Source organism: Quercus lobata, chromosome 4 (genome assembly GCF_001633185.2).
Source record: "Quercus lobata isolate SW786 chromosome 4, ValleyOak3.0 Primary Assembly, whole genome shotgun sequence".
NCBI classification, from domain to species: Eukaryota; Viridiplantae; Streptophyta; class Magnoliopsida; order Fagales; family Fagaceae; genus Quercus; species Quercus lobata.
Window position 1 is genome coordinate 8,404,506 of NC_044907.1, and position 20,271 is coordinate 8,424,776.

A 20,271-nucleotide genomic window follows, 5' to 3' on the forward strand; every position below is an offset into this window, starting at 1 on the left:
ACACAATCTCTCAAATTATATCACTTCACACATCCTCACTGCAGAAATGAATGTGATTCTACTTTTTTCTTTGTTCTATTAATTTGTATTGTGCCAGGTTTACCATTTTGCATTTGCATGTTATTTGACTTGGACAAAAATAAATATGATGCATTGGAGAAATGAAATGCAATGTCTTAGATGATAGTGAAAGTGGATGTCATTTCTCTATCATTTGCAGGTGAGAACCATTAATCTTATAAAAAGGTATGATTTCTTCAACATCCCTCTTCCCAAAAAAAATAAAAAGAAAATAAAATTTTCTTGCATCTGCAAACATAGACATGGAGTTATAGATAGAAGGAGAAAAAGTGTTTGTAGGGCATGCTTGGAAGATTAAAAATAAATAATTCTTTGTCAAATGTTTGTATTCGCTGGTTGAAGGTATATGTAGCACTTTTCTCATAATATTGACGCAAAACTTATTTTTCCACTAATGTCAACCAAGGATTTGTCAGGTGTTTAAATCTTAATAAGTTAATATAGAGCAGAAACAGTTGTTTAGAAAGGCAGAGTAGGAGATGGTGATAATGATTTAGTTATAATAACTTACACAACAAGTTGGGAGTGAAGGAGGGAGAGAATCAAATTTATAAACTTACCAATATAAGAGAAATAAAAACAAGAGATTTGAATGGTGTTATGTGCATTAAAGATGAAGATCAAAGAGGTGATGAAAGCCTCATGGCTTAGTGGTCAGCGTGAGAATAATGACGTCAATCGATATGCCATAATGCCACTGCTTGTTTACAAAAATCATCATAGATTATTAATGCTGCCAAAAATTGCAAAGGAAGTGTTAGGAAAATAAGAGGAAATTAAAGAGAATTGGAAAAGTTGTTTTGATAAAATTTGTTACTAAAACAACATAAAAGATTAAAGCGATTTAGGTAGCCCATTAGCCCAATGGAGGATAGAAACCATAGATTTGTCCAAAGAATTAGGATGACTGACATAAAAAATATTAAAGAGGATGAATATGGGAATAGCCATGGGACTGGAATTTCCATTGAGGTTTGGAAGTGCTACGGTGATGTGGGTGTATGCTAGTTAATAGACCTTTTCAATATGATTTTAAGTGTCAACAAAATACCTAATTACAAGAACAAGGGGGATATCCAAAACTATACAAACTACCGTGAAATTAAACTTATTAGTCACACTATGAAACTTTGGGAAAGAGTGAATGAACATAGGTTAAGACATGAAACAATGGTATAATCAATTTGGTTCTATACCGGGACAATCTACCATGGGAGCTATTTACTTAGACGTCTAACGGAAAAATATAGAGAGGCATGTGTAAATATCTTCATATGGTTTTCATTAATCTTGAAAAAGCATATGATAAGGTCCCTAGAGAGGTTATGTGGTGGGTTTTGGAGATGAAAGAAGTTCCACTAAAGTATATTGAGTTGATTAAGGATATTTATGACAAGGCTGTAACAAGTGTGAAAACAAGCAGAGGAATTACAAGTGAGTTTCCTATCACTATAAATTTGCATTGAGAATCAGCATTAATCCTACATCTCTTTGCACTAGTAAAGAATGAAATCCCTAAATTGATTCAAGCGGAAGTCCCTTGGTGTATGCTTTTTACAAATGATATAGTTTTAGTGGATGAAACTAGAAGTGAAGTTAATGCAAGTTAGAAATTTGGCAAGCATCGAAAAGGTTTTTGTTTAAGTAGGACTAAAATAGAGTTTAGTAGAAGTAGAAACAAAGACAAATGGGTTATAAAACTTGATGGCTAAGAGGTACTAAAGAGAGAGAGATTTGGATATCTTGGATCAACAATTCATAAAGATTGAGAGATTGAATAGGATGTGAATCATAAAATAAGAGTAGGGTGGATGAAGTGGAGAAGTGTATTGGGCTTATTGTGTGACAGTAGAATACCTATTAAGTTAAAGAGAAAATTTTATAACATTGCTATACAACTAGCTATTCTCTATGGTACCGAATGTTGGGCAGTTAAAAAACAATATATCCATGAAATGGGTGATGATGGAGAGTTATTTGAAATGATTTGGTCATGTTAAGAGGACGAGTAATGAACCGATAAAAAAGAGTGAATCGATAACTTCACATAGGATAGAATAAAGAAAAAGAATTTATGTGACCGCTCCAATCTAATTTGTCATGGATCCATTGCCAACCCCAAATTTTAAGAGTAAGACTTTGTCTTTGTTGTTTGTCCGGGCTATGCCTTGTAAACATATTGGTCATTTTGTCCACTTCACTATTATATTAAGGCTAAAGGAAGCAGGATTTGTCCAATTACAAAACTTTCTTTCGCCGCATATTGAAAGACTAGAAAAAAAAAATATATATATATATATATATATAATTTTAAAAAGTATAATTAACAATGCTCTTTATGGACTTTTTGGGAATCAATGAAGAAACTCAGAGCCTGTTTGGTTCACTTTTTTTGATCACTCAATTTCCATCACTTATCACTCATCACTCATCACTCTAAATACCAAGGTTGTTTGGTACCATCACTCAGTTTCCATCACTCACTATTTTTCACACTATTTGGGGGGTCCATGCCTGTCACGATGCAGCTTTTTTTTTCTTTTTTTTTTTCCAAAACCCAGAAACCCGAACCCAGTGAAAAAAAAAAAAAAAAAAAACCCAGTGAAGAAGACCGAACCCAGTGAAGAAGAAAAAAAAAAAAAAAAAAAAAAAAAAACCCAGTGAAGAAGACCGAACCAACCAATGAAGACTGAACCCAGTGAAAAAAAAAAAAAAAAAAAACCCCAGTGAAGACCGAACCAGTGAAAGAAGAAGAAAAAAAAAAAAAAAAACCCTAGTGAAGACCGAACCAGTGAGAAAGAAGAAGAAGAAAAAAAAAAAAAAGTCAGTTGGTCAAAAGGTGCGATTGAGTGGGTCCCTCATGTGTGTTTAATTACAAGGGTAAATTCCACAAACTACCCCTGAGGTTTGGGTTAATACCAACTAAGTCCAAGACATTCCAAAATTGACCAATTTAATCCAAAAAGACTATTTTGTCCCTAAAGGTCACTAACACCGTCTGTGCACTGTTTTGTTAAACAATTTTTTTTTTCTTTTCTTCATCTCACCCATGCCGAGCTCTCCCTTCTCTGTCTTTCCGATCTGGAGCTTTCTCCAGAAGCCAAAAACCAACCATGGCCGAGCCTCCATGACTCTTTCTTTGATCAGCCTAAGTCTAAGCCTCCTCAACCATCAACTCTCCTCACTGAAAATCACTCTCTTCCCTCTTCAATCTCACCGATCTAAACGGAGTAGAGCCTCCATGATGAACCTCAGCCAACACCACCACAAAACCCCATACCCCAAACCCACTCACTGAAAATCACTCTCTTCCCTATCTGATTCTCATTCCCTCAAAACCCTAAACCCACTCTTCGATCTATAAGCCAGAGGGCCCTAGACGACGTGTGGATTTTGGTGTGGATCGGTGTTGGAGTCTTACCCTTCTCTCTCTCTCGTGGTCTTTGCGGCGGCACCGTGGTGTGGGTAAGTGGTGATTCGTGGGTTTTGGTGTGGATCAACATTGAAGGGTTTGGGTTTTCTCTCTCGTGGTGTTTGTGGCGGTGCCGTGGTGTGGGTTAGGGATGGTTAGGTTTCGATTGGCGGTGGTGGGTTTTCTGTGGGGGTGGTTGGTGGTGGACGGTCACAAAGCCACAAGGAGGAGCAAAAAAATTTTCTTGCTGAGGCCTATGAATTTGGGGTTTTCTTAAGAGAATGTTTTGATTGATTGGTTTTGGTTTTAGATTAGGATTTTGAGTTGAGAGGCTGATTTTTTGTCACAGTTCTTGTTTCTTGATTGCATGTTCTGTGGTTTGGGTTTAAATTTGTTGTGTTTTCCTCCTCATTCAAAGAAAGTTTTGATTGTTGGTTTCATTCAAGCATTTTTGTTGTTTGTTTACTGAGAGAGAGAGAGAGAGAGAGTAGTTACTGAGTTAGAGAAAGGGATGAGAAGTGAGTTAACGGGGTTAGGGATTAAAATGTCTTCAGGGACAAAATTGTATTTTTAGGATGAAATTGGTAGGTTTTAAAATGTTCTGGACTTAGTTGGATATTATCACAAACCTCAGGGTGGTTTGTGGAATTTATCCTAATTACAAAAATGTCATTGAGTTATGAGTTATGAAAACTGAAAACAGCCAAAAAGTGTCTTTAGTTTCCAGAATTCATAACTCAAAAATCAGAGAATTAAGTGAAGGAAACAAAAAATTGGAAACTGAGTTATAGCTTGCCAAATAAACTTTTTTTTGAGAATTGAGATAGGTCTTAGAATTGAGTTATGGAAACTGAGAATGGTGTGACGAGAATTGATGAACCAAACAGCCTCTCATCTCTCCGTGTAGGCCTTTCCAAGATCGATTGAACCTGAAGAAATCGACTAACCCGTCGTCATCTGATCCAAAATTTGATCGATTCGATGAGCATGTTAGTCGGCAGCAATTCTGAAACCCAACGAACCCGACTCGGACCAAAAACCTTCTCTTCCACCCTTTTTCCAGCGAGTTTTCTTGCCATTTAAAGGTTCCTCTGCCGTCCACATCAATATTTCGGTCAAATATCATTGTCTTTGCCTCATTTTGGTAAGATTTTTCTTTCTCTCTCTCTGCAGATAAAAAGATCTCGACAAATCTGACCACATTTTGGCCAGATCTAATGAGATCCTGACAGATTCAGCCAAATTTCGACCAAATCCAACGAAATCTCTACCAGATTTGGCGAAATCTTCTCCCTTTATTACACACCTAACGAACTCGACATTCGACCACCACCCGATGAGGCACGATCCGATGTGCTTGGCGGGTCAGTTGCAAGTTTCATTCTTTCCAACTCAAAGTGGTAAGGTTAAGTCTGAGTTGTAATCTCTTTCTCAACTTTTGAGTTATACTGAGAGTTTGTTTTGCATAGTCTATACCCTTATGTTTTTCTATAGTTCTGTTAATTACCCAAATAAAAAAAATTCTGACTTTTGAGTTTGTAGTTAGAACTACTCCATATTTATATCCTTGCTTATTTTTGGTTGAATTATTATTTTTTCAGTGCCTTTCACTACTTCTATGGCTGGAAGAACGCTATGAGGCTGTATATGCGTCATCCTGGTTTTCAAAAGGGATCTAAACCGCTTCTAGCATTAGACAACCCTTTCCCAATTGTGAAAAATGGGCTTTTGTCCAATTGCCAATTGTAGGTACAGCGCAGCAGCTTTTACTTTCAATGATAATGATAGACAGATACTACACTTGTGCACTCAACACAGACTATTTATGAAACATTCATATTTATGTTGCATTTTAAACTGCATAATAAATTTTTTATGCTATTATACATTAGTAGCTATCAGATATTAGATACTTTTGAAGACTCAATTTTAATATGATGCCATTTCACTAAAGTGTTGCACAAAGAAGTCTCATTCAATTCAAAAGCGGATGTAATGATTTTCTTTTTCAAGGTTTTTCACTAGCCTCTACTGATCTTACTTTCCCATTTTCAGCTGTTCGTGAGGAGGTCTCATCCTTGGAGACAAGATTGGTGTTTGGTGCAGGTCTAGATTTGGATTTACAGGGAATTGAAATTGATGATAAGACATTAATTCCAGGACTGGCTGTCGCCACTTCACGTGCTAGACCTTTAGCAGTATACATTCCTTTTTGCATCTTCACCTCTCATCTAATTCTTAGTGATTTTATATCATGATCATTTTATTTGGTTTGTTTTACGCATTACCAATATGTTTTTCCCATCTTTTTGAAACTATCTCTGAAAACAGCACACAATGTTTAGCATGGCAGCTATAATCTGCATTCGGGATGGTCTTAAGAAATTTGACTCCTGCATGTAAATTTTATATACAAAGTCCAAGTCATAGGAAATGCATGGTATCAAAGTTCCTAATACTTGACTGTTAAGGTTTGGCATATCTTGCCATGGTAGGTAGCAATTATGCACAGCCTCAAATTAGTAGTGCTCAATGAGACCTGCTAGATTAATCATTGCAACAACCAAAAAGTCAAAAGTATTTCATTCTGGGTTTGAAGTGTAATCTGATTAAGTTAGGTCCCTAATTACAAGTTAATTGAAATATACTTTTCATTTTTAAGATCGGTTCCAAAGCCAGATGGATAGTTTATGAGAGTGGCAAGAAGCATTATGCATTTTCTAATTCTTAACTGCTATAGGAGGATTCGTGTTGATAAGGTGCATTTGGAGTACTAACCATAGTTACTCTTAGCCAATTTATATCAAACAAGCAAGAAATAGGATTCCTCACTTCACTACTTACTCATCCACTTCTTTAATTTTGATTTAATGTCCATATCCAACTCTATATGGGTTGTGGAGCAATACTTTTTCAATTTGCTATCTCATTCCAAGTATGCCTTATGCACTTTTAATCTTTTATGCTGCTTCTATGGCTAGCAAGTATCATTATAAAAACCTTGTGATGTACTCTTGCAGCTTGGATGAATGGACTGGAAGTCTGTTCAATTGAGGCTGAACTCAGTCGTGCTTCCTTGATTTTATCTGTTGGAATTTCTGCTCGCTATATCTATGCTACCTACAAGAAAACTCCTGTAACAACAAATGAAGCTGAAGCTTGGGAAGCAGCTAAAAAAGCCTGTGGAGGCTTACATTTCCTTGCCATCCAAGAAGACTTAGATTCAGATGATTGTGTTGGATTTTGGCTCCTACTAGACTTGCCACCTCCACCTGTATAATTTAAATTCTTAAATAAAAGAAAATACCTTGCTAACACAATCTCTCAAAATTATATCACTTCACACATCCTCATTGCAGAATGAATGTGATTCTACTTTTTTCTTTGTTCTATTAATTTGTTCTGTGCCAGGTTTACCATTTTGCATTTGCATGTTATTTGACTTGGACAAAAATAAATATGATGCATTAGAGAAACGAAAAACATACAACGAGATGCAATGTCTTAGATGATGGTGAAAGTGGATGTCATTTATCTATTATTTTCAAAGAATTTATTATTTACAGTTGAGAACCATTAATCTTATAAAAAGGTCTGATTTCTTCAACATCCCCTTCCCAAACAAAATAAAGAGAGAAGAAAAACTTCTTGCTTTTGCAAACATAGACATAGAGTTATAGATAGAAGGAGAAAAAGTGTTTGTAAGGCATGCTTGGAAGATTAAAAATAAATAATTCTTTGTCAAGTGTGTGTATTCACTGGTTGAAGGTGTAGGTAGCGCTTTTCTCATACAATTGACGCAAAACCTATTTCTTCACTAATGTCAACCTAGAATTTGTCAAGTACTTAAATCTTAATATAGAGCAAAAACAGTTGTTTAGAAAGGCAGAGTAAGAGATGGTGATAACTTATATAACAAGTTGGGGGCGAAGGAGGGAGAGAATCATATTTATAACCTTGCAAAGATAAGGGAAATAAAAACAAGAGATTTGAATGGTGTTCGGTGTATTAAAGATGACGATCAAAGAGGTGATGAAAGCCTCATGGCTTAGTCGTTGGCGTGACAATAATGACATTGTACGATATGCCATAATGCCACTGCTTGTTTACTAAAATCATCATAGATTATTAATGCTGCGAAAAATTGCAAAGGAAGTGTTAGGAAAATATGAGGAAATTCCTATCAAAAAAAAAAATATGAGGAAATTAAAGAGAATTGGAAAAGTTATTTTGATAAAATTTGTTATGGAAACAACATAAAAGATTAAAGCGATTTAGGTAGCCCATTAGCCCAATGGAGGATAGAAACCACAGATTTGTCCAAAGAATTAGGATGACTGACATAAAAAACGCATTAAAGAGGATGAATATGGGAATAGCCGTGGGACTGGAATTTCCATTGAGGTTTGGAAGTGCTAGGGTGATGTGGGTGTATGCTGGTTAATAGACCTTTTCAATATGATTTTAAGTGTCAACAAAATACTGCCAATGGCCTTGTAGCCATGTGGCACCCGGGTTCCTTTGTAACCTCTTATTCGGGGGGTTCTATCCCCCACACTTACCTAGAAAAAAAAAAAAAGTGTCAACAAAATACCTAATTACAAGAACAAGGGGTATATCCAAAACTATACAAATTACTGTGAAATTAAACTTATTAGTAACACTATAAAACTTTGGGAAAGAGTGAATGAACATAGGTTAAGATATGAAACAATAGTATCAGAGAATCAATTTGGTTCTATACCGGGATGTTCTACCATGGGAGCTATTTACTTAGACGTCTAACGGAAAAATATAGAAATCAGTAAAGTAAAAGAACCAAAGAAATGACTGGTTACTGGTTTTTTGGTTGGATCGAGATCCGATCGATGGTCGGATTAGTGATGTCATTAATAATATTAATAAAATTTTAAATTATATAAATAAAAATGTAATAAGTTTATTACTAATAATATGATAGCAAAATGTAAAAACATAATATTTAGTGACATGTTTAATTATAATCATAAAAATAAAAAGTTTATTACACACACACACACATATATATATATATATATCTATATATAATGAATTAATTGATGTTATATAAAAATTAAGTAACTTTTTAAGTTTATTCACTTAATTAACTAAAACTACTATTTTTTTCTAATCAAAATTATCGGAAAAAGAAAAAAGAAAAGTAGTTGTACAATGAAAAAAACTAAATTTACGTGACTTTGACCAATTAGTTGTATAATATATATTATAATATTTTTGAGGAAAAATAGTCGTACAATGACAGTGTGTCAGGCAAAGTAAAAACTAAAAGTAAAATCGTAGTATAGGCTAAAAAGAATATAAAAGCATGTGGTTCTTTTTGCTTGAAAGATCTTAACTTATTGTTAAGTTGCTCAAATTATAAACCAAAATTTAATTTTATTGGCTTAAAAAAAATTCAGGGTGTACCCAAAAATATTAATCAACCACTTCAATGATCAATAATTAGAGGAAAAAATACGTATACATAAGCAAGGTGTTGATGCAATGTGGAATTAAACATTTTTACTAACCTCTCATCTTCCAAATTAATTTCCACATCTATACATTTTATAGTCATATAAATTCAATTTAATTAATTAATATTAAAATGTTCCAAACACAAGGCATATCACAGTGTATTTATTTTTTGTAATTGGTAAAAATTATTAAAATAGCTGACATTAATGTGCAAATATGTTTTTCTACCTAATGTTATTAGAGGCTTGCTTAACTTTATGAAAATCATAAATTAGGTGTAAATTCCTATATGCTACCATAATGTACCATGCATCTTATTCTTGATGGGATAATTGGAGGGGTAGACTAATAGATGCATTTAAAGCTAAAATTTCCCCGAAACATTTGTGGATACATGCCGAGCATGAGTGTTAGCAGTTAGAAAAGCATATGCAAGTGACGTTTATCCCTCTATATCCTCAATATAAAGTATACATTTCTCGATGCTCGCTAATTTTGCTCTTAATCATCTAGCTAGGCATACAAAATTACAAATACATTACTAGAAGCAAATGAAAATACTAGAACGCAACTTCCTTATACCAAAAGAATGAAATAAAGTAGACAAATATGTTTAGATAAACTCCAGAAGCATGGCTCCCCTCGTTGGTTTGTTTCAACTTTCAATAATATTTCTCTGAAGGTTACCAAAAAACAAGAAGAGAGAAGAATAAAAAAAAAGTGCAAGTCGTACTAACCGGTTCCATTAAAGTAGAACTGATCTTTTTGTCTCCTAAAAATCTAAAATATATTTGCTCCCAACCCAAAAAATAATGTTGACAATCAGATATCAGACAAGATTTGATCTCAGACAAGGTTTGATATGCATGGTGGAAGTGGGGATTAGGATTGGTGCAATAGTTAGAGGTATAGATCATGGTGAAAATAACCAAATACAAAATTTGTGGTAAATTAGCAATGTATGTACCACTTTTTAGTATTCGAATTTTATAAAATTGAGTTTTAAATGGTAACTCTAGTTCTTAGTGAGTCGTCAGCGTCATACTGTTGACTTAGAATTTGGAGAATAAAAAAAATAATGTGGTATTCGATAACTAAGTACTTTTTTATAATACTCGAGCTTCATGCAGTTGAGTATTTTATTTTTCTTTAACAAAATTTTTACTTAGGAAATGTTGACCTGTTTTCCACACTACTACTGTGATGTCTGAAAGGTGAGATTTGAGAAGATTGTGATGTCTGACTTTGGTGACTTTGGTGTTTCAATTTTCAAGAGAGAAATGTGAGATTTGAGAAGATTGTGATGTCTGAAACTCTGAATGATGAGAGAGGAGATAAAACTTAATAAATGTGAGATTTGAAAGCTCATTCACGTGGGTACCTGTGAAGTGAACATGTGGTTGTGAACTTTTTGGGGTTTTGTTTTTTATTTCTTAATTTAATTTGCTTAAAACTTGCACGCCACACAATTATTGCCATTCATAATATTGTGCATGCAATAAGTATTCATAAGCAGTAACATTGTTGGTTGTTTTTTTTTTTTTTTGAGAATGAATACTACGAACTTTTATTAAGAAATCCCGGCCAAATCAGTCTGATATGAATCAACAACGTCCGATGGAACATCTTCCATCCATATTACACAATTTGGGATAGTAACAGTTAACTTCGCCAAATCATGCGCTATTTGGTTGCCCTCTCTCTTAGTATGAGAGTAAGACAATAAAGAAAAAGCTGGAGTGAAACTGTAGGCATCCTATAGCAATAGACCAAATGGAGCAAGTCCAATGTCCTTGGTTGCTAACGCCTTAATCACCAACAGGGAGTCTCCCTCAAGAATAGCTTCTGAGATGCCCACCTCACTAGCAAACTCAAGAGCCCTTGTGGTTGCCATGGCTTCAATTTCAATTGGCTGGAGAAGTTGTGAGACTTTTTCTAACATGGCTGCAATCACTAAGCCTTCTCTGTTACGAACAATAACTCCCATACCTGAACAATTTTCTTCAGCAAAAACAGCTTCAGCAAAATTAATTTTGAAGATATCCAATGGGGGTGGCTTCCAAAGTGTTCTTATGCATGGTCGGCTAGAAGGTGGTGGCGGTAAAATGGATCTTTCAGCTACTAATTGAGAAAGGTGGTTTACGGAGCAACATGGCTGTTGAGAGCGCACCTGGTTTCTTTGAGTCCAAATGGTCCACACCATGAAAGCAAAGAGAGCTGGCTTCCTCTGATGTTCAAATACCTAAGCCATCAATTCACTGAAGCTAGAAAAAGAAGTCTGGTTCCGAACATTCCATGTGATGTCCTTATCCCACACATAGTCCAGATTTTTACAACTCCATACCGTATGAATCATATCTTCCGCTTCACACCGACACCGGTCACAGGTCTGATCTGTGATGATAGTTCTTCGCAGATGGAAGAGAGTTTCGGCAAGCTCTCCAAACTAAATTCTTCACTCTATTCAAACATGCTAAAGCCCAAATTTTCTTCCATAGGCCTTTTTCATGGTCAGGCTGAGCCACCATTTGAGAACCATCCTCTGCTTCCTTCAAAAACCGGTACCCCAGCTTGCAATTAAACTTTCCATCCTGTGCTAGTGGCCAAAACAACGAGTCTTCAATAGCTTCTCGGGCCAAGGGAATGTTCTTAATTTCTTCTGCTTCTTGCGGTGCAAAAATTCCATCTACCATGTTAGCATTCCATGTGCGTGTCCCTTCATCTATCAAACAATCCACTGTAGCTTCCTCCATAGATTCCACCATCGGAGAAGCTACCTTTGTTGGGTGTTTTCGTGGCAGCCAATAATGTTGCCATATTTTGATAGATTTCCCATTGCCTACCCTCCAACGAGCTCCCTCTAGGACAACATCACGACCTCTCAAGATGCTTTTCCAAGCATATGATCCTGAAGAGGATTCTTTTGCATCTATTAGAGAACCATTAGGAAAAAACTTCGCCTTAAACACTTTATAAAAGAGAGAGTCCTTATTATGGATAAGACGCCACGCTTGCTTTGCTAAAAGTGCATCATTAAAGTGAGCCAAATCACGGAAGCCCATTCCTCCTACCATCTTGGATCTTGTTAATTCCCCCCAATGGAGCCAATGAATTTTTCTTCGATCTCCCCTTTGGCCCCACCAATATCTTCTTATCATAGCCTCAATATCCTCACAAAGCCCAATGGGAAGTTTGAAACAACCCATGGCATAGGAAGGAATAGCTTGGATTACAGATTTAATGAGTACCTCTCTACCGGCTTGTGACAACAACTTGCTCTCCCATCCTTGAAGCTTCCTCCATACCTTTTCTTTTATATAGTCAAAGCTCGCATTTTTTCCCCTACCCACAAAAGATGGCAGCCCCAAATACTTCTCATAAGATTTAACTTCTTGAAGTTGGAGAAGATTTTTGATATTTACTTTTGCTTCTTCCAATGTAGACTTGCTAAAAAAGATTGCAGTATTGTCTTTATTGATCTTTTGCCCCGACAAAGACTCATAATTAGCAAGCAACTTCAAAATATTATTACAATCCTCATAGGTTGCCCTGCAAAAAAGCAAGTTATCATCTACAAAAAACAAGTGGGTTAATTTCGGGCCTCTCTTACATAAGGAAAAACCTTTAAGATCACCATTTCTCGCCGAGTGTTTAATGAGAGCATGTAAACCTTCAGTGCAAGGGAGGAAAAGGAAAGGAGAGAGGGGATCCCCTTGCCTTATACCTCGTTTGGGATGAATCATTCCCATGGGTTCACCATTCACCATAATGGAGTATGTCACCGTTCTAACACAACTCATAACAAGAGCAATCCACCTAGGGCAAAAACCCATTCTCTCCATAAGTTTCTCCAAATAAACCCATTCAACCCTATCATAGGCCTTACTCATATATAGTTTTAAGGTCATAAAACCATGTCTACCCGAGCTATGATGCTTCATATGATGGAGGGTTTCAAAGGCAACCATAATATTATCTGAAATTAGGCGTTCTTTAGCAAAAGCAGATTGGTGTTCAGTGATTAGGGATGGAAGGAATTTCTTTAGTCTATTAGCTAGGACCTTAGAATATATTTTGTAGAGAACATTACATAGACTAATAGGCCGAAACTCAGTCACTAGTTTAGGGTTATCAACTTTTGGCACAAGAGTAATAAGAGTATGGTTTATAAGGTCGGGTAGAATACTTGTGCTTAACCAAGAGAGGACAGCGTTGGTTACATCATACTTCATAATCTCCCAAAAATGCTAATAGAAGAGTGGAGGCATTCCATCTGGACCCGGAGCCTTTAAAGGTGCCATTTGATTTAAAGCTTCCCACACTTCCAATTCTGAAAAATCACGCACCAAATCTGCATTCATCTCCTCAGTCACTGAGCATGGGATTTTCTCAAGAGCCTCAACAGTAAGGCTCGGGTTTGAAGAGGAGAAAAGCTCTTCATAGTAATTTATCAGCTCCAAACCCATTTCCTCATTCTCGGTTAACCACTCACCTCTAGCATTTTTGATCCCCTTGATTAAATTCTTCCTGAACCTCTTTGTTGCCTTGCTATGGAAAAATGTTGTATTGCTATCGCCTTTACTAAGCCACAAAACTCTTGACCGTTGATACCACATTCTAGCTTCTCTATCTAGAAGGATATTAAATTCAGCCTTGAGACCCCTAACCCGAGAGTTGTTCCCACTAACTATTGCTTCATTTTCAGCCACCACAAGCAATTTCTTTTTCTCTGCTAATTCCCTTCTCACATGTCCAAAATTATGCTTACTCCACCGAGTTAATTCTTGTTCACATTGAGCCACCTTTTTCAAGATAGCTAAGCCTGGGTTCGGCTCACAAGTATTACTCCAAGTTTCCTCAATAGTTTCACCACAAGAAGGCTCGGATAACCACATTTCCTCAAATCTGAAACATTTCTTCCTACTAGGCTCTTCCAACCCCAATAAATTTACCCAAAGGGCAGAGTGATCCGATGACATAGATTGAAGGTGATGGACTCTAGTTCCCGGAAATTTATGAAACCAGGAATTAGTAGCCAGGCATCGATCTAATCTTAGTCTAACAGAATTTCCATCATCAAAGTGTCTTGCCCATGTAAATTTTGAACCTATAAATCCAAAATCCATGAAGCCACACTCATCAATCACATCTCTAAATAATTGCATTTGATTGTGATCCCTCCTTGGCCCACCCAACTTCTCATCATGCCGAATAATTTCATTAAAATCCCCGACGCAAAGCGAAGGTCTGTTCTGCCTTGAATTCAAAGTCCTCAACTTGTTCCATGCTTCAAATCTCCTTGAGGTCTCGAGTTCCCCATAAAAGCCAGTAAATCTCCACTCATTCTCAGAGTTCCCATTGATAATAGTGTCAATATAATACCTGTGTGAATCTACTACAGTAAGGTTCACAGTATTCTTCCAAAATAACACTAAGCCACCACCTTTGTTAACCCTCGACACCACCCACTTTTGATCAAAATTAATTTTGCTCAACGTACGATCTAGCCTTGCATCATCTGCCCATGTTTCGACTATAAACACGACAGAGGGATCTTTAGCCCGTATCAAAGTAACGAGCTCACTCTCTGTACGCAAGTTCCTAAGCCCATGACAATTCCACACTAATAGTCTTATTGCTTCTGGCAAAGCTGGAACCCAGCCTCTGCCAATATCTTCTTCTTGGTTGTGCGTGCTTGAGAAACCTTTCTTTTCTTTGGTAACTCAAGTAAGCTTTCTGTTTCCTAGCCACACGTTTATCCCCTACTGCTTCAGTCATAACTATGTCTGTCCCTATCTCAGTTCTAGCAACTCTTTTCCACGAGCCTTCCACATGCACGGGTCTGTTCTGATTATTAGAAATCACAGCTTGAGGGGCACATGATAAGGGAGGGTTAAGTTGTGCACGCTCTAGTGAATGCATCTCATTAGAATCCTCAATAGAAGGTGATTTTATAATATTTACCTTACCACGAAATGCTCTGTTTTCAGCAACATTCAAATCCGCTAAGTCAAACTTACGAATTTCCTTATCAATATCCTCTATTACCTCCTCGAAATCACTGGTTAGCTTATTTCTCTCCCCAAAATCCAGCAATTTGGAACTTTCTAAATTCGTAACACTCCTTGACTCTTGTGGCACCATATTCTCCATATTTATCTCCTGAAAATCCGGAGCAATATTTGCACTAGGAAACGTACTAACACTTTCCTTATCAGGTCGAATAACCTCCAGAGAAGGTTTGCCTGATCGGACAACCACCACGGGAGGCTTCTGAACTGGTTTGCTGTTTGCCGTCGACGCATCGGATTTCCTGCTAGCAAAAAAACCAGGGACTTTAACCATATTTCTCCTCATCAACACAAACGACGCTGCCTTGATCCAGGATCCGAACTGCTGTGACTTAGTTTTTAGGCTTTCTTCGCTCTCAATCCAAAGAGGACAATCACGATCATTGTGAGTTAAGCACCCACACCAATAGCACAGGTTGGGGAGTCGTTCATATTTGAAAGACACCCACAATTCTTTGCCGTTGTCAAGTGAAATTACCCTTCCCCTGCACAAAGGTTGAGTGATATCCATTGAGACTTTAACTCTCATAAAATTATCTCCTTCCGACTCCGAATCATCAGCCGAGGCATTAATCCTCCCTGTAGCCTCACATATTTGTTCGGCCACTTTTCGTCTCCGAAACCTCATTGGAAGGTCGTGCACTTGCACCTAGAAACTAGCTCTATTAAACTCCATATCCCTTACGTCTATATCTCTATCCTAGCATTGTAATACCATGAGATGTTTATCAAAACTCCATGGCTCGGCATCAATAACTTTCTCCATCTCTTCCTTATTATCAAAAGTAAACAAAACCACATGATCTCCCTCCATTTTGATTTTAAAGCCATTCACTGATCTCCATAATGGTGTGAACGTTTTGGCTATAGCATCAATGTTGAGAGCTCGCTTTGTCAAGAATTTTGCAGCTAATATGTACTCTGTTGCTGCCTGTTCTTTCGAAATTCGAAGGTTTGACCTTTCGCAATCCGATAGTGTTAAACAACTCCATGATCTCGTTAGGTCCTCCATCCTAAGGAATAAAGAAAAAATTGTTTCCCAAATCCCTGGAAGAAAAAAAACCACAAAGCCTCAAGGCAAACTTGTTGCCTTGTGGGACACAAACACCTTCAAAGAAGGGACTGCTATTCTACAACCTAGGAGAAGATGGAAACCCACCTTTCGCTAGCGAGGAGAAACTATTAATAAGTCATTTCAACATTGTTGGTTGTTGATTGTTCATAATATTGTGTAACATTATGCAATAAGTGATTTTTAACTTTCACATTTATTGTATTTGTTTATAATTATCCAAAAATGTGAATTTTATTTCTAGAAAAACAATAAATAAATATTTTTTTAATCCCACTTTATTTTAGATTTTTTAACAATATTAAACTAAATTTATTATTTTATATAATAGTAGTAATATATATATATATATATATATATTTATATTTATATTTATATATTTAGAAAAACTGAAACACTTATATGGTTTAGTGCAGAAAATTTTCAAAACTGATTGCTACGTCATATGTGTTACTGCTTAATGAGAAATGTTTTGAATTCCTTTGAATTCACATTTGCTACCTGTAAAGATATGTTAATGAGAATGCTCCTCTTAATGAAATCTCTAGCAGATTTGGCGAAATCTTCTCCCTTTATTACACACCTGATGAACTCAACATTCGACCACCACCCAATGAGGCACGATCCGATCTTGGTAGGTCAATTGCAAGTTTCGTTCTTTCTGACTCAAAGTGGTAAGGTTAAGTCTGAGTTGGACACAAAACCAACCCGAACCAACTTGTGAACACCCTATTTTCAAGGGAAGAGATTTAGAAAATACTAGTTTCCAAAATAACTTTCAAATATTGCTATTTTTTTAAAAGTAACATTTAGAAAAAAATAGCGTCGGGCCACTCCCACGCCATTTTCCTTTTTATTTGTTTTGGTGGAGGAGTAGGACAAACCTTTTGACATGGTCTTCATTGGAATTATTGTATATTGGTAATTTGCTTAGGTGGAGGACCAACCTTTTGACATAAAATTCTTGAATGAAACGGTTGTTGGAAAAATAATAATGAATAAACAAGTTTGATACAACAAACAATATTCCAAATAATTAACAAAAATGTAAATAAGCAATAATAATATAAATTTAAGTAAATTTAGAAACAATCTTACAATACTATAGAATCACACAAAAAGTGTTGTCTCTAAAGGTTGATTCGTGCCACTTAAAGTAAACTTGGTGCGATTAATTCTCTTGGCAAAATAACCGCCCAGGATTAGACTACAGTATCGACCTCTGTGATGTACGCATTTCCACTCACAAAAGTTTAAGAATAACCTTCTATTACCTTTCCTTAAAATACAAATATTCTTGTAGAAAAATACGTGGGAGAGAAAGATAGTAGAATTGTGTATATCTAAAATATAAAGCAGAATATAGAGCAGTCAAAAAAAAAAAAAAAAAAAACTCTTTAGAAAAAGGTGTTATGATGAGTATTATATAGGCTACTTATGAAGATAATAGCCTATAGTTATTGGTTACTACTAACCCTTAAAAGCCCAACGGCTATATTATCAATTATTTCCTAACGGCTATTTTCTCATAATTGTCCAACTGTTATTTTTCTCATAATTGCCCAACGGCTATTTTATTCATAAAATTTCAACAGCTAAAAAACAAATAAGAATTAGGCCCATTAGGTATGTCATTTCAAACACCCATTTTCAATTTTTAAACAACATTATACACATTTTTATACACTTTTTCACCTACACGTATTTCAAAAAATTACAAACAATTTTACTCAAACTCTTTTACCAAACGGACTCAAGTGTTTAGAACACACATCTCCACCAACTAAGGCCTCATGAGATAGTTACTCTCTTTTGACATGGTCTTTATTGGAATCATTCTACATTGGTAATTTGCTCCGATGGAGGACCCACCTTTAATTTGACATGGACCACGCGGTTTTCATTGGATTCCTCGTATATTGGTGATTTGTTCTGGCTATTGCCTGGCTTACTGCACCGTAAGGACTTAAAAGCATCTGCAGTGGCCTAAGGTAAATGGAATATGTCGAGGAATTTACAATTCAAAGCAAAAAATAAGCCAATATCAAGAATCAAGTCTTGTATATGTCTTGTATCCTAAAAAAAAAAAAAAAGAGTAGAATTGTGCACAATGGTAAAAAGAAGTAACATTTTTTTATTCAATCCTCTCTCCTCCCACTCTCTCTCACGTCTCAATCTCAGGCTGTGTTTGGTTCCCATAAAATATTTTCCGGAAATGCTATTTTCGGGAAAGAAAAATATTTTTAAGTGTTTGGTTGCATTCCAAAAAATATTTTGGAAAATATTTTCTGGTGTTTGGTTGTATTCTGGAAAATGCTCTAGAAAACACATTTTTATCATGTTTCTCACATTTTTTCACATTTTCTTAGCTTCCAAACAAATATTAATATCATTTCTCAGTAAATAAACACAAAAGAAACAAATATCAACAAAAAAAATTCATCAAATCCGGTCAAATTGAGAGAGAGAGAGAGAGAGAGAGAGAGAGAGGCGATTGGGTTCGATGAATGGGGACGACGAAACTGGGTTGGGGACGACGAAGCTGGGTCGAGGACAAAACCCAAATTCATCAAAACCCAAAAGAAACAAAAGAAATAAAACCCAAATTCTCAATACCAAAAAAAAATAGCACGAGAACGATCAGTTTTGGGTGGATCGGTGCTGGGGTGCAACGATTTCACCGGTGATGCGATCGGCATGATGAGGGTCTGAGATGGTGCGATCGAATGGGTTTTCTGGGTTTGACGAATAGGTTTAGGCATTGCTCGACGAACGAGCTCGGTCTTGGGTTTTCTGGGTTCGTCGGAGTCGGTTTCTGGGTTCACGATTTCTCTTCTCTCTCTCTCTCTCTCTCTCTGCGCGTCTAAGTCCGAAAATGGTTTGAAGTGAAAATAGCAACGAAAATCATTTTACACCAAAACAAGGGTATTTTCTAATCAAAGCTGAAATCATTTACCGTTGACCGTATTTTCCATGTGCTGCCAAACACCCACTTTTACGGAAAAGCATTTCCAGAAATGATTTGAAGTCAAAACAAACACAGCCTCTGTGTCTCTCCGTGTTAGCTTTTATTTATATTTTGAAATATATTATTTTATTATATAAATATATTATTTTAATATGTTGTATTGTAAAATAAAAATAAAAATGGTGAGAGTATTATAAATTGATATAATATAATTAATAAAGTAACTTTTTGAAATAGTAAAATAGGATAGCACTATTGTGGATGTCTTGAGAGCATCTCCAAATTTTTGTACTATTTGGAAAATGAACAATGACTTTTACCTTTTAACTACTCACTTTTTCAAATATACTTCCAACAGATTCTCTATCTCATTTAAATATTATTTTTTCATTCATTATTTATTCTTTTTTTAACAACTACACATCTTCCAATATTTTCTTATTCAATACCTAATTATTATAATAGGAAAAAAGTATTTGAAGAGTAAACAATAGCTCATAGACTTGATGAGTTACTGTACATTAGAAAAAAAAAATTTAAGAATAAAGAATCCATTGAAAAGCTTTTTTTTGGATTTTACTCTTTTTTATAGAAAGAATTTTAGGGTTACCATTGAAGATGCTATGGACAGTAACAACGACCTTCACTTTAGCTTCAATAATGCATGGGGAACAGTGGAACACCTTGCTTCACATCGCATGGTTTTTTTTTTTTTTTTTTTTTGCCTTTCTTTATTGTATTTTTTACTTTTGGCAGTGGTTAGCTGTCTTGTCCTGATTCCCAGGCTAGGATGTAGGCCTGTGTGGCTCAGGCCCCTTTATTACACTCTTGTACTATTTTGTTATTTTTTTTTTTTTTGGTAACCCATTTTGTTAATTTTAATATACCAATTCTACCTCTTTCAGTAAGAATAAATGGATTAGGATGACTTCTTGGGTTAACTTCTTAATAAGGGTAGTTTGGTAGAATAATTTGAGAAAGGTTATTTGTAGTTTTTGAAATATGTAAAAAAATATATAAAAATATATATAAAATATTATTTAAAATATAAAAAGGTAATTCTGAGAATAATTAACAAAGAGGTTCTAAAATTCTTGAAATTTTATCTATTTATTTATTTTTTATTTTTTTACAGCTTTTATCTATTTATTTTGAAAGGAGTATATTGAGT

General features: G+C 35.6%; 1 protein-coding gene across 1 annotated transcript; it reads right to left on the reverse strand.

Annotated features, from left to right (window-relative positions):
* Window positions 1-13,236: 13,236 nt before the first annotated feature.
* On the reverse strand, window positions 13,237-16,072 carry LOC115984507. The gene is made up of 3 exons (XM_031107529.1): window positions 15,776-16,072; window positions 14,694-15,709; window positions 13,237-14,590 (listed from the first exon to the last, which is right to left on the reverse strand). Exons 1-3 carry the CDS (start codon window positions 16,070-16,072, stop codon window positions 13,237-13,239), a joined length of 2,667 nt encoding a protein of 888 aa, XP_030963389.1.
* Between the last annotated feature and the right edge of the window lie 4,199 nt (window positions 16,073-20,271).

What these genes read in the sequence shown, in the direction of transcription:
- LOC115984507 (XM_031107529.1), bottom strand. Translation starts at nt 16,072, where the DNA reads ATGGAGGACCTAACGAGATCATGGAGTTGTTTAACACTATCGGATTGC. An exon ending in GTTTTGATAAACATCTCATG is followed by an intron (nt 15,710 to 15,775) that starts GTATTACAATGC and finishes GCTAGTTTCTAG; the next exon opens with GTGCAAGTGCACGACCTTCC. An exon ending in AGTTACCAAAGAAAAGAAAG is followed by an intron (nt 14,591 to 14,693) that starts GTTTCTCAAGCA and finishes TCATGGGCTTAG; the next exon opens with GAACTTGCGTACAGAGAGTG.